The 14,453-nt window shown below is 41.5% G+C and overlaps 1 protein-coding gene across 1 annotated transcript in view; it reads left to right on the plus strand.

Annotated features, from left to right (window-relative positions):
- Nucleotides 1-5,156, plus strand: part of LOC115077507 (vomeronasal type-2 receptor 26-like) — a 52,283-nt gene extending 47,127 nt beyond the window's left edge. Inside the window, exon 5 of the mRNA XM_029579798.1 lies at nucleotides 4,261-5,156. Coding sequence (XP_029435658.1) covers nucleotides 4,261-5,156 — 896 coding nt within the window. The remainder of the gene's footprint in view (nucleotides 1-4,260) is intronic.
- Nucleotides 5,157-14,453: the final 9,297 nt, after the last annotated feature.

The following is a 14,453-nucleotide window of genomic DNA, read 5'->3' on the forward strand; positions in this document are numbered from 1 at the left end:
GTTTGACTGCGGCCAGAGAGGGAGCATTACTGCACCAACCCAGGATGTCTAATCCAGGTATATGGTGCAACAAGGTAGAATGCAATAAGGTGAGAAATGATAGTGGAGGAGAGAGTTACAGATAAGAGTAACTTACCTGATGGATAGAGTTAAAAAGAAAGGATATACGGGAGAAATGATAGTTAATGAGGAGCTGAAGAATTAATGTATTTGAAGGAAAAATTGGAAGGTTGAAACTGTATGCTGAAGCCAATGGAGAAGAAACGTGTTGACTTGCAAAGAGGGCATTCATGGTCATAGTGACACTGAAAGAAGAGAAGCTGTGTGGCCAAATTTTGAATAGATTGTAATGGAGAAAGATGGCTCAGTGAGAGGCATAAGAAGATCATGTAGCAGTAATCTACATGGGAGGTGCTAAATGAGTTTCTGAGTGATGTGTTAGCACAGTTAGAGTAAAAGGTACAGATTATAACAATGCAATTAGACATTTAATATGAATTTACTTATGTATTTGTTTGTTTGTTTGTTTGTTTGTTTGTTTATTTATTTATTTATTTATTTAGAAGTCTTGTATACCAAGTGAAAATCACTAGTTCACCATGGTTCATAACATTAACATTCATAAGTATTAGAGAACACTGAGTTTATCAATAACACACACCATTATTAATTACCGGGCAATGGGTATATAATTTGGGTGGTAGCTTGGGAGGGTATTAGGGGGAGAGAAGGGGGTATAAGGATGCAAATGGAAAGAAAGTTAGGGTGATAAAGTAATCATTCAATCAGTTTGTGTTGAGTTATATGCAGTTTGGAACAGCCATGTTTTCAGGTCTTGTTTGAATTTCTTCTAGTCAGTCGTGGTTCTTAGTTCTTCCAGCATAGTGTTCCAAAGTTCAGGACCTGCTATAGATATTAGGGATGTGAATCGTGTGCCCGATCGTTAAGAACATAAGAACATAAGAAAATGCCATACTGGGTCAGACCAAGGGTCCATCAAGCCCAGCATCCTGTTTCCAACAGTGGCCAATCCAGGCCATAAGAACCTGGCAAGTACCCAAAAACTAAGTCTATTCCATGTAACACCATTGCTAATGGCAGTGGCTATTCTCTAAGTGAACTTAATAGCAGGTAATGGACTTCTCCTCCAAGAACTTATCCAATCCTTTTTTAAACCCAGCTACACTAACTACACTAACCACATCCTCTGGCAACAAATTCCAGAGTTTAATTGTGCGTTGAGTAAAAAAGAACTTTCTCCAATTAGTTTTAAATGTGCCCCATGCTAACTTCATGGAGTGCCCCCTAGTCTTTCTACTATCCGAAAGAGTAAATAACCGATTCACATCTACCCGTTCTAGACCTCTCATGATTTTAAACACCTCTATCATATCCCCCCTCAGTCGTCTCTTCTCCAAGCTGAAAGTCCTAACCTCTTTAGTCTTTCCTCATAGGGGAGTTGTTCCATTCCCTTTATCATTTTGGTAGCCCTTCTCTGTACCTTCTCCATCGCAATTATATATTTTTTGAGATGCGGCAACCAGAATTGTACACAGTATTCAAGGTGCGGTCTCACCATGGAGCGATACAGAGGCATTATGACATTTTCCGTTTTATTCATCATTCCTTTTCTAATAATTCCCAACATTCTGTTTGCTTTTTTGACTGCCGCAGCACACTGCACCGACGATTTCAATGTGTTATCCACTATGACACCTAGATCTCTCTCTTGGGTTGTAGCACCTAATATGGAACCCAACATTGTGTAATTATAGCATGGGTTATTTTTCCCTATATGCATCACCTTGCACTTATCCACATTAAATTTCATCTGCCATTTGGATGCCCAATTTTCCAGTCTCACAAGGTCTTCCTGCAATTTATCACAATCTGCTTGTGATTTAACTACTCTGAACAATTTTGTGTCATCTGCAAATTTGATTATCTCACTCGTCGTATTTCTTTCCAGATCATTGATAAATATATTGAACAGTAAGGGTCCCAATACAGATCCCTGAGGCACTCCACTGTCCACTCCCTTCCACTGAGAAAATTGCCCATTTAATCCTACTCTCTGTTTCCTGTCTTTTAGCCAGTTTGCAATCCACGAAAGGACATCGCCACCTATCTCATGATTTTTAACTTTTCCTAGAAGCCTCTCATGAGGAACTTTGTCAAACGCCTTCTGAAAATCCAAGTATACTATATCTACCGGTTCACCTTTAACGATCGGGTTCGGCAGGGGGGGGGGGGGGAAATCTGATCGTTAGAGATGTGAATTGGGATCAGTTCTGATTCCAATTCACATCACTAATTTTTTTAGTGAGGCCCGCGCCGATAAAAAAAAACCCACCCCGACCCTTTAAAGGGGGTAATTTTAAAGGGTCGGGTGGGGGGTTTTTTATCGGGCCATCGGCACCATTTATATTAGTGGTAGCCAAAATGGTGCCGATGGCCCGAGAGCGGGTGATCACGCTGGGACCCCCCACTGGACCACCAGTCACTCCCGGACTCCCGCTGGACTTTTGGCAAGTCTTGTGGGGGTCAGGAGGCCCCCCCAAGCTGGCCAAAATCCTGGGGGTCCAGCAGGGGTCCGGGAGCGATCTCCTGCACTCAGGCCGTATTGCCAATATTCAAAATGGCGCCGGTGCTACCTTTGCCCTGTCATATGGTAAGGGCAAAGGGCCATCGGCGCCATTTTTTTTTAGCGCAGCCGATGGCCTGGGAATGGGAGATCGCTCCCCGCGGCCCCCCTGGACCACCAGGTATGTGTAAAAAGTTTTTTTGGGGGGGGGTCAGAGAGTAGGGGAGGCTAAGGGGGTAATTTTAAAGGGTCGGGTGGGGGTTTTTTTTATCGGGCCATCGGCACCATTTATATTAGTGGCAGCCAAAATGGTGCCGATGGCCCGAGAGCGGGTGATCACGCTGGGACCCCCCACTGGACCACCAGGTAATTTAAAACATTTTGGGGGGGTTCGGGAGGGTGGGGGATTTTTTTTAAAGGGTCGGGGTGGGTTTAGGGGTTGTTTTGGTGTGCCGGTTTTCCCGCCCTCCCCCGATTTACGATTTTTCACGATAAATCGGGGGAATTTCTATTGCATCGCGACTCTAACGATTTTTGACGATTTAAAAAATATCTGACAATTTTTTAAAATCGTCAAAAAACAATTCACATCCCTAATAGATATTGCCCTTTCTCTTGTTTATGACAGGTGGGAGATCTGTAATGTAGGGATCAAGAGGAGACATTTATTTTGTGATCTCAATGTTCATTGGGGTATGTGTTGTTTAAGTGGTTTTCCAAGAAGATCATTATTAATTAGTTTAATGATATTAAATATGATTGTTAATGTTTTATATTGGGTTCTAGATTGAATTGGTAGCCAGTGTAGTGCTTTCAATATAGGAGTATTGTGATTGTATTTCCTGGCTTCGGATAACAGTCTTGCAGCTGCATTTTGCAGAAGTTGTAGTGGTTTTATGTAATAAGCAGGAAGACCAAGGAGTAGGGAGTTGCAGTTGTCAAGGTTTGAAAATATTAGAATTTGTAGAACAGTTCTGAAGTCTGTAGTAGTTAGTAAAGGTTTCAGGCACCTTAGTATCTGCAGCTTGCTATAGTTAGATTTTATAAATTTACTGATATGCCCTTTCATCGATATGTTTTCATCCAGTTGTACTACTAGATCTCTCACTTACGTTGATAGATTAATTTGGCAATTTCCCAGGCCTATAGTGGGTGGTAGAATTTTTGGGGTTTTGGTTTAGCCAAATGGTTTCTGGTTTTTTTTTTTTGTATTTAAATTTTAGACATCTATATGAATCCACTCTCTGAGGAGAAATTGTCATCTTGGGAATCTATTTATTTATTTATTTATTTCGTGATTTTTATATACCGCGGCACGTTATTAACATCACCTCGGTTTACAATAAACAATAAATCAGCAACAAGCTTTACAGTCAATAAGAATTCAGGTGTACATAAAAAATATCAATTAAGAATAAGTTAAGAACCAATTAAGAACAATTAACAAATAAACTAATGATAAACATATTCCATAGTTAATGGCGAGTCTAATAACTGGGAGGAAAGAGGAATCTAGACATCTAAATCCAGAATTAGGCAGATAGATTTTTTTGAATACTGATTTCAAAATGTTTTGATTGTCTAATCTATATTGTAATTCAAACACAGTAATATTCCTAAATATTTGAGAAGTTCATCAAGTGTTCCAACTTAAGGATATATTTTTTCCTTAACAGATATGGACAGCTGTTCCAGATGCGCAGAGGATCAGTGGTCCAATAAGGATAGAACTTCCTGTACCGCAAAAGTAATTCAATATTTGACCTATGATGAACCTTTGGGGATAGCTTTGACTTTTATCAGCATTTTCTTCTTCCTTATCACTGCTGCCATTCTGGGAATCTTCATTAATTATCGGGACACTCCTATAGTGAGAGCCAACAACCGGGACCTCAGTTATATTCTCCTTTTCTCCCTCATGTTCAGCTTCCTTTGCTCCTTGTTATTCATTGGCCGTCCTGATCAGGTGACCTGCATACTCAGACAGACCGCCTTTGGGATTATCTTCTCCATCTGTCTGTCCTCCATACTGGCAAAAACAATCATCGTGGTCATAGCCTTCCAAGCTACCAAACCAGGAAGCAAGCTTCAGAAATGGTTGGGTTCCAGAGTCTCAAACTCTATTGTCCTTTCCTGTTCACTTATTCAAGTTGTTGTGTGCCTTGTCTGGTTGGCCACTGCTCCCCCATTCCCATATCTTAACATGCAATCACAATTTGGAACAATAATATTGGAATGTAATGAAGGGTCAGTAACTTCATTTTATTGTGTCTTGGGTTATCTAGGACTTCTGGCTGGTATCAGCTTCATAGTAGCTTTTCTAGGAAGAAATCTACCTGAAGGCTTCAATGAGGCCAAGTACATTACCTTCAGCATGCTGGTGTTCTGCAGTGTTTGGGTGTCCTTCATCCCTACCTACCTGAGCTCCAGTGGCAAGTACATGGTGGTGGTGGAGATATTTGCTATCCTGGCCTCTAGTGCTGGACTGTTAGGCTGTATCTTTATACCCAAGTGCTACATTATTATAGCGAGGCCTGATAGGAATCACAGGAAGTACCTGACAAGCAACTGAATTTACTAATACTTCTGCAAATTAGGACAAAGTTAATTCTGTGACAATCTAAAGTTGTGTAATTAGGTATTCCCTTCAAATTGCATTAATTACAAGAGATTCTAAAACAATAATGTGAAGAATATAGATATAGGTGGAGAAAGGAGAATTATAATACGTTTCAGTCTTTGTATATTCTTCTAGAACACCCAACCCTCAAAAGGGGCAATCTTCACATTGTCCACCAGATTCAAAGTTTGCTTTATTTTATATCCATAGACCTTGTACCTACTATTCATGGCCAAGGATTCCAAATACTTTCATTCTTGAAAATTATGTTGGGGAAAAAGTGGTCATATATTTTGTAACTGCTTTGAATGTGAATTCAGTTTGTATGGAAAACAAAATGCCTTGCATACGCCTGAAAATACCTGTTATTTTCCAAACCTGCAATAAACACATTTCATGAAGTGTTTTTTTTCTTTAATCTGGATAAAAGGACATATAATGGAATAAGTATGCACTATAATATTAAAGGTATAGCCTCAAGTAATAATCACCAATCCCAAGAATTAAAGTCAGAAATCATCATCATCATTTATATCAAGCTTTACCGGGCACAAAGCATGTTGCAATGAATGGGACTTTATACTACTGTAGAATACATCTGTAAATGGAATTCAGTTATAAAATCACAGGCAATAGATAATATAGCTACAAATACAATTATAAATGCAAACACAATGCAGGATAATTATAGTATATGTTGAAATTAAATATAAAGTTGTTTGAATGAGAGTCTGCATGCATAAGTTATGTTAGCCTGCTTTAGACATAAAGGAATCAGAGTCCATTTGAGGGATTTGATGTGGTGCTTACTTGGTAGGAGGGGGTGGTAATTAGTGTTTGTGTTGTAGTGCATTTTATATGAGCCATTGAAGACCAAAACTGTGGTTAAGAGATGTCATCAGGAGGTCATAGTTCCAGCTGTGGGTCAAAGTTGGCACAAATAGCCCTGTTTTCAATCCCTTCATAAAGGTGAGGAGGCCTAGGGCAAGCCAGACTGCCATACTTGTGAGTTCCATAGGGTGCAGTCTTTAGTCTTATTCTGAAAAGATTCTCCTTCCAGTGCTTCATCATCAAGCAACATCTTGGGTTCTTTAGTGTCTGAAAAGCCCAGGGGATTCTCCAAAATTTTCATTTCCACAATGGTTTCTGAAAAGAGTGGGGATCTTGTAATAACTCACTGAGATGCTCTGCATAGCAGCTGAGGCCATCATCCCAGGGGACAAAAGCCAGGATGTTGCCTCACCAATAATGGCAAACCAACTGTAAAATGAAATAAATGCAGAAAAGTAGTGGTTGTAAACCAGAATATAGAATCACATTATTATTGTAAAAACAAACAAAAAAAATGAAAAACAAAAAAAAAGAATTTACTTTAAAACTATCACTGCACAATACATAAAACAATGAATACCAAAAAAAAAATAAATGAAAATACCCTATCTCAAAAACCAGCTTGGCCATGTTTAGGCAGTTACCTAGTTCAGGGGAATTACCTACGAACATAAGAACATGTCATACTGGGTCAGACCAGGAGTCCATCAAGCCCAACATCCTGATTCCAACAGTGGTCAAACCAGGCCACAAGAACCTGGCAAGAACCCAAACACCTAGAAGATCCCATGCTACTGATGCAATTAATAGCAGTGGCTATTTTCTAAGTCAACTTGATTAATAGCAGTTAATGGACTTCTCCTCAAGATCTTAGCCCAACTTTTTTGAACCCAGCTACACTAACTCCACTAACCACATCCTCTGGCAAGAAATTCCAGAGCTTATTTGTGCATTGGGTGAAAAAGAAATTTCTCCGATTAGTCTTAAATGTGCTACTTGCTAACTTCATGGAATGCCCCCTAGTCCTTCTATTATCCGAAAGTGTAAATAAACGAATCACATCTACTCATTCAAGATCTCTCATGATCTTAAAGACCTCTATCATATCCCCTCTCAGCCGTCTCTTCTCCAAGCTGAACAGCCCTAACCTGTTCAGCCTTTCCTCATAGGGGAGCTGTTCCATCGCCTTTATCATTTTGGTTGCCCTTCTCTGTACCTTCTCCATCGCAACCATATCTTTTTTGAGATGCGGCGACCAGAATTATACACAGTATTCATGGTGCAGTCTCACCATGGAGTGATACAGAGGCATTCCCTTCCTATTAATTCCTAACATTCTGTTTGCTTTTTTGACTGCTGCAGCACATTGAGCCAAACATTTTAATGTATTATCCACTATGATGCCCAGATCTTTTTCCTGGGTGGTAGCTCCTAATATGGAACCTAACATTGTGTAACTATAGCAAGGGTTATTTTTCCATATATGCAACACCTTTTACTTGTTCACATTAAGTTTCATCTGCCATTTGGATGCCCAATCTTCAAGTTTTACAAGGTCCTCCTGTAATGTATCACAATCCATTTGTGATTTAATTACTCTGAATAATTTTGTATCGTCCACAAATTTGATAACCTCACTCGTCGTATTCCTTTCCAGATCATTTATATATATATATTGAAAAGTACCAATCCAAGTACAGATCCCTGAGACATTGCAGTGTTTACACTTTTCCACTGAGAAAATTGACCATTTAATCCTACTCTCTCTTTCCTGTCTTTTAACCAGTTTGTAATCCATGAAAGGACATCACCTCTTATCCCATGACTTTTTAGTTTTTTAGAAGCCTCTCATGAAGGACTTTTTCAAACGCCTTCTGAAAATCCAAATACACTACATGTTTATTAACCCCTTAAAAACAATGAAGCAGATTTGTTAGGCAAGACTTCCCTTAGATAAATCCATGTTCACTGTGTTCCATTAAACCATGTCTTTCTATATGCTCTACGATTTTGATCTTTAGAATAGTTTCCACTATTTTTCCCGGCACTGAAGTCAGGCTCACTGGTCTATAGTTTCCCGAATCACCCCTGGAGCCCTTTTTAAATATTGGGGTTACATTGGCCACCCTCCAGCCTTCAGGTACAATGGATAATTTTAATGATAGGTTACAAATTTTAACTAATAGATCAGAAATTTCATTTTTTAGTTCCTTCAGTACCCTAGGATGCATACCATCCAGTCCAGGTGATTTGCTACTCTTTAGTTTGTCAATCTGGCCTACTACATCTTCCAGGTTCACAGTGATTTGGTTCAGTTTGTCTGACTCATCACCCTTGAAAACCATCTCCGGAACTGGTATCTCCTCAACATCCTCATTAGTAAACACGGAAGCAAAGAATTTATTTAGCCTTTCTGCAATGGCCTTATCTTCCCTAAGAGCCCCTTTAACCCCTTGGTCATCTAATGGTCCAACCAATTCCCTCACAGCTTTCTTGCTTAGGATATATTTAAAAAAAAAATTATTATGAGTTTTTGCCTCTATGGCCAACTTCATTTCAAATTCTCTCTTCACCTGTCTTATCTATGTTTTACGCTTAACTCGACAATGCTTATGTTTTATCCTATTTTCTTCAGATGGATCCTTCTTCCAATTTTTGAAGGATATTTTTTTGGCTAAAATAGCCTCTTTCACCTTACCTTTTAACCATGACGGTAATCATTTTGCCTTCTTTCCATCTTTCTTAATGCATGGAATACATCTGGAAGGCGCTTCTAGGATTGTATTTTTACACAATGTCCATGCCTGTTGAACACTTTTAACCTTTGCATCTGCACCTTTCAGTTTTTTTCTAACTATTTTCCTCATTTTATCAAAGTTTCCCTTTTGAAAGTTTAGTGTTAGGGCTGCAGATTTACTTATTGTCCCCCTTCCAGTTATTAGTTTAAATTTGATCATGTTATGATCACTGTTGCCAAGTGGCCCCCATCACCGTTACCCTCTTTCACCAAATCCTGCATTCCACTAAGAATTAAATCTGAAATAGCTCCTTCTCTTGTTGGTTGCTTAACCAATTGTTCCATGAAGCAATAATTTATTATATCCAAGAACTTTATGTCTCTAGCAAGTCCTGATGTTTCATTTACACATTCGATACTGGGGTAATTGAAATCTCCCATTATTATTGCACTGCCAAATTGGTTAACTTCTCTGATTTCTCTTAGCATTACATCATCTGTCTGACCAATTTGTCTAGGTGGATGGTAATATACTATCACTATACTCTTACCCAACAACCATGGGATTTCTACCCATATAGATTCTACTGAGCATTTAGTCTCTTGTATGATTTTTATCCTGTTGGACTCTATACCCTTCCGGATATAAAGTGCCATGCCACCACCAAGTTGATCTTTCCTATCATTGCGATATAATTTGTACCCTGATATAGCACTGTCCCATTGGTTATCTTCCTTCCACCAAGTCTCTGTTATGCCAATTATGTCAATCTCATCATTTACTGCTAACTCTCCCATCTTAATTCTTAGACTTCTGGCATTGGCATACAGACATTTCAAAGTGTGTTTTTTGTTTGTTTTAACAACCTGCTTTTCAGTTGTTAGGAATAATTCGGAAATCATTAGCTTTGGTGATTTTTTTACTTATAGGCACATGGACTACGTTTGCTTTTATTGGATCATCTCTGTTGGGATGCCCTAACTCTCCTGTTTCATTAGTATCCTTCAAGGATACATTTCTCCAAACCATGCACTGCTGAGTGACTGTCGGCTTTCCCCCTTGTTCTAGTTTAAAAGTTGCTCTATCTCCTTTTTGAAAGTTAGTGCCAGTAGCTTGGTTTCACTCTGGTTAAGGTGGAGCCCATCCTTTCGGTAAGTCTCCCCTTTCCCCAAAAGTTTCCCCAGATCCTTACAAAACTGAATCCCTCTTTCGTGCACCATCATCTCATCCACGCATTGAAACTCTGGAGCTCTGCCTGCCTCTGGGGACCTGGATGTGGAACAGGAAGCATTTCATAGAATGCCACCCTACAGATTCTGGATTTCTGCTTTCTACCTAAAATCCTAAATTTGGCTTCCAGAACCTCTCTCCCACATTTTCCTTTGTTGTTGGTGCCCACATGTACCATGACAGCCGGCTCCTCCCCAGCACTGTCTATAATCCTATCTAGGTGATGCGTGAGGTCTGCCACCTTCGCACCAGGCAGGCAAGTTATCAGGTGGTCCTCACATCCACCAGCCATCCTGCTATCTACATGTCTAATAATTGACTCACCAACTATGATGGCCAGCCTAACCCTTAGGCCCCTAATCCTTCTATTATCCGAAAGAGTAAATAACCTATTCACATTTACCTGCTCTAGACCTCTCATTTTAATTACCTCTATAATATCCCCCCTCAGACGTCTCTTCTCGAAGCTGAACAGCCCTAACCTGTTTAGTCTTTCCTCATAGGGGAGCTGTTCCATCCCCTTAATCATTTTGGTTGCCCTTCTCTGTGCCTTCTCCATCGCAACTGTATGCTCAGTGTATGCTCCTAAGAAAGACAGGAAAAGTTAAAGAAGATGTTTATTACTGGAGAACTTCAATACTGCCTCTTTTTGTCTTCTTCACACTGCATACTCTTAGCTAACTCCTGCTTACATGGGTCTGTATGTAAGATGAACAGTAGCTAGCTGCCCAACACTGTATATTGTATATGTGGAGAGCTTGTGTGGTGTAGAATCATCATCATACAAGATTTGATCTTCAGCCCCCTCACTTGTCATGACTCTTAGGCTATCTGTAACTGACCATTTTTAGATTTCACACTAAACCAAATATGACATCTACTTGCTAACTGTTGGAACAGAGTGTCAACTATTATGTGACAACTAGGGAGGAGGAGTGAGGGAGCAGTGTCTTGTCCAGAATGTCCATAGGTGAAGAGCAGAGGGCCTAGTGGACTGCTGCTGCTTGGGACCAGCAGACTTCCGCAGACTGGCTGGAACCCCTGTATTGGCATGGCTTGTGGATATGTATAATACTTGTAAGGTAAGGTAGCATACAGATCCTGAAGGCAGCCCACTAGAGAGATGGCAGTCAGTCTGTGGAAGTCTGCCTAGTCCCGCGCAGCAGTAGCAACCCTCTAGGCCCTCTGTTCTTTGCCTGGGGACATTCTGGTCAAGACACTACTCCCTCACTCCTCCTCTCTAGTTGTCACACAGCAGCTGACACTCTTTTCCAACAGTTAGCAAGTACACAGTGGTGTGGAAGGGAAAGGTAGGTTAGGCTACAAGTGAAGCATCTAAAGTGGTAAGCAAAACCTGTCCCCTGGATTGTGCAGCATATATGGTTGTGCCACCTCTATGTGTGCACAGGAAAGCTATTGATGTACATTTAGAAGAAAGAAGGTAGCCCTATCCTGCCAATGTATACAGAGGTCAGAATGAGTGGAGGAGTAGCCTAGTGGTTAGAGCAGTGGGCTACAAACCAGGAGACCAGGGTTAGAGTCCCACTGTTGCTCCTTATGACCTTGGGCAAGTCACTTTACCCGCCATTGTCTCAGGTACAAACTTAGATTGTAAGCCCACAGGATAGGGAAATACCTACAGTACCTGAATGTAATCTGCTTTGAAGTGCTGAAAAAAAAAGTGTGAAAAGTGGAATATAAATAAATAAATGTGAACTGTGCATGATATGATCAACAGAGGAGGCTAAGCAGACCAGTGACTGCAAAAAGGACTTCAGCCAGGCCTCAGGCACCTGCCAAGTCAACCCTGCCCTGGCTCCCTCAGTGCATGCTGCCACAAAACCATCATCATGAAAACCATTCATCTGAATCATTCCAACATTGATGGCATTAGGTGGTCCTTGCCACTCCACGTTCCATACATCACAGCACCCCACATACAATGAACAGCTCCTTAACACCCACTGCCTCCCTCCCTCCCTCTGTGACAGCTTAAGCTCTGGGTAGCATGCACAGCCTCTGATTACTGGACTAGTAGGCCAACTTCATGTACTAGGTGGAAAAGGCTTGGGGGGGGGGGAGGGGGCCACAGTGTGCATGACATGTAAATGTCAACTAAAATGTATACGTAAGACTGTATATTTGATGTGTCACGCTGGCAACTTTCACACCTCCGCCCCTCTCTTTAAGCTAGGTATAAACTGTGAGCATACTAGTGGAAATTTTAGAGTACAAGGCGTGAGGCCATTCATACTCCAGCCCATATGCTCATCTGTCAGAGGCGCCCCTTCTCAAGAGTGCAAGCACTCGATCACTGCTGTCCAAAAGCTTTGTGTGTGCAAAACTAGAGCACACACATTACCTGCTGTGGGGTATGGATTGGTGTGGCAAGGGAGGGACCTCTGACAACAGCACCCCAGACACAGAGAGTGACTGAGGCTAACACAGCACATCACTCACTGAGTCGCACACTCACACACTTATCTTTTGAGTACAGACTACCTGCAGCACTTCCTGCACCTACACAATGTGTATATTTCTGGAATTTTTGTCATCCAACAACATTGATGTCTGTGGATGCTTGTCCCTAACCTCTAATGAGGTAGTCTGAGTCCTTCCTCGGCACAGATTATATATATATACCTGGCCACATAAAACACATCTGTCAGAGGCATATGTGACACCTACTTTGTCTGAGGCACTGACATGGGCCCCTCCAGGGCTTAGGTGGCACTAAATGGGTGTCTGGCAAGAAACCAACACAGAAAGGCCATCAGTCATCATGGCAACCACATGAGTCCTCTGGGACTATAGGCCTATACATTCAGCACTGTGTCCAGTTTACTATGGAGGCAGCTTGCAGGCTCATTAATACATCATAAGCAGTGAGAGAAAGAAAGATGATAAAGAGGAGAGTAGCAGCTAACACTCTGCTGGCCTCCCTTCCCTGGAAGGGGATGTGGTATGTGAGGCCTATCAGACAAAGTAGCATTGTATAAGGTTTTGGCAAAGCTGGCTGCCACTCAGCATCTTGTCCTCAGCTCGTGTGGGGACACCTGAGGGATCTGGGGGGAGATCCGGATGTATTTCCATTCGCAGTCCATGGCGTAAAGTGAGATTATGGAAGACACAGCAAAACAGCACTATATCTGCAACTTTGGGTGGGGCATATATTAAAGCTCCGCCCATCTTTTCCAAACAGCAAAAGTGACTTTTGAGAACTCTAAAGGTGTGTTTGATGTCACAGCAGGTAGCACAAAAGGCCACATTGTACCTTGTCTCTTCCGGCATGTTGGGAATGGCAACGGGGGTGAGAAGCCAGGTCCTGCAACCGTACCCAGAATCTCCTGCAGCAATGACAGATTTAAGCCATCAATCATAGCATTGTCACTTGCAGATCTGGCTGGCAAACCACAGAATCGTATAAGACAGTTCAAGGTAGTCTATACCTTTCCCTGAGCCTTAAAGGGTGATTTGCCTAGCCTAAGTGTATATCACATTATTTTGGGCCATATTATATGCAGGATAGCAGTAGCCAAAAATATCTCAGCTCTTCTGGATAACTAAATCAGATCTGGGTATTCCAACAATTGTGTGCTAGGCCTTGCAACCAAGCTGAGGGTACTAGTGTATAGCAGGCTGCCAAATTAGAAGCAATACATAAGAGCTGTCATGCCTGTATTCACTGCAAAAATGTTACCTCATGATGTGATTGCAAATGCCTCTGCCAGCTCTGCTGTATGTCCTCCATATAAACCAATTAGTGAACCCTGACATGGGGAATATGCCATGCCACCAACATGCACAGGACACTGCTTCTGGTTGAGGAGGTAGGGATGTGAATCATTTTTTGACGATTTAAAAAATCGTCCGATATATTTTAAATCGTCAAAAATCGTTAGAGGCACGATACAATAGGAATTCCCCCGATTTATCATCAAAAATCGTAAATCGGGGGAGGGGGAGGGGAAGGGGGAGGGCGGGAAAACCGGCACACTAAAACAACCCTAAAACCCACCCCGACCCTTTAAAATAAATCCCCCACCCTCCCGAACCCCCCCAAAATGTTTTAAATTACCGATTTTTAAAAAAACAAAACCGCGAAGATCAGATTCCCTCCCCCTCCCCAGCCAAACTCTATCGTTAAGACGATCGATCACACGATTCACATCTCTATTGAGGAGTGTGAGTGTCAAGACAAACTGTGGCCGACAATCTCAATGACGCCTCACCAACCGCCCACACGTGATCAGGCAGTACCAGCAGTGTGGACACTTCAAGCTTGTCATTAACCAGTGAGATTTTAATAGCTCCCAATGGGAGGATAGGAACAGGGCCATTTTGGCAATGAGCACTTTGAAGGTGTATAGTGCCTGCTCACACACCAAGCTTTAGGGCCAGTGCATTGTTAGCGTCACTAGATTTGCAGGTCTCTGCAGCATGTGGTGAA

The sequence above is a fragment of the Rhinatrema bivittatum genome, chromosome 16, assembly GCF_901001135.1.
Source record: "Rhinatrema bivittatum chromosome 16, aRhiBiv1.1, whole genome shotgun sequence".
Taxonomy (NCBI): Eukaryota; Metazoa; Chordata; class Amphibia; order Gymnophiona; family Rhinatrematidae; genus Rhinatrema; species Rhinatrema bivittatum.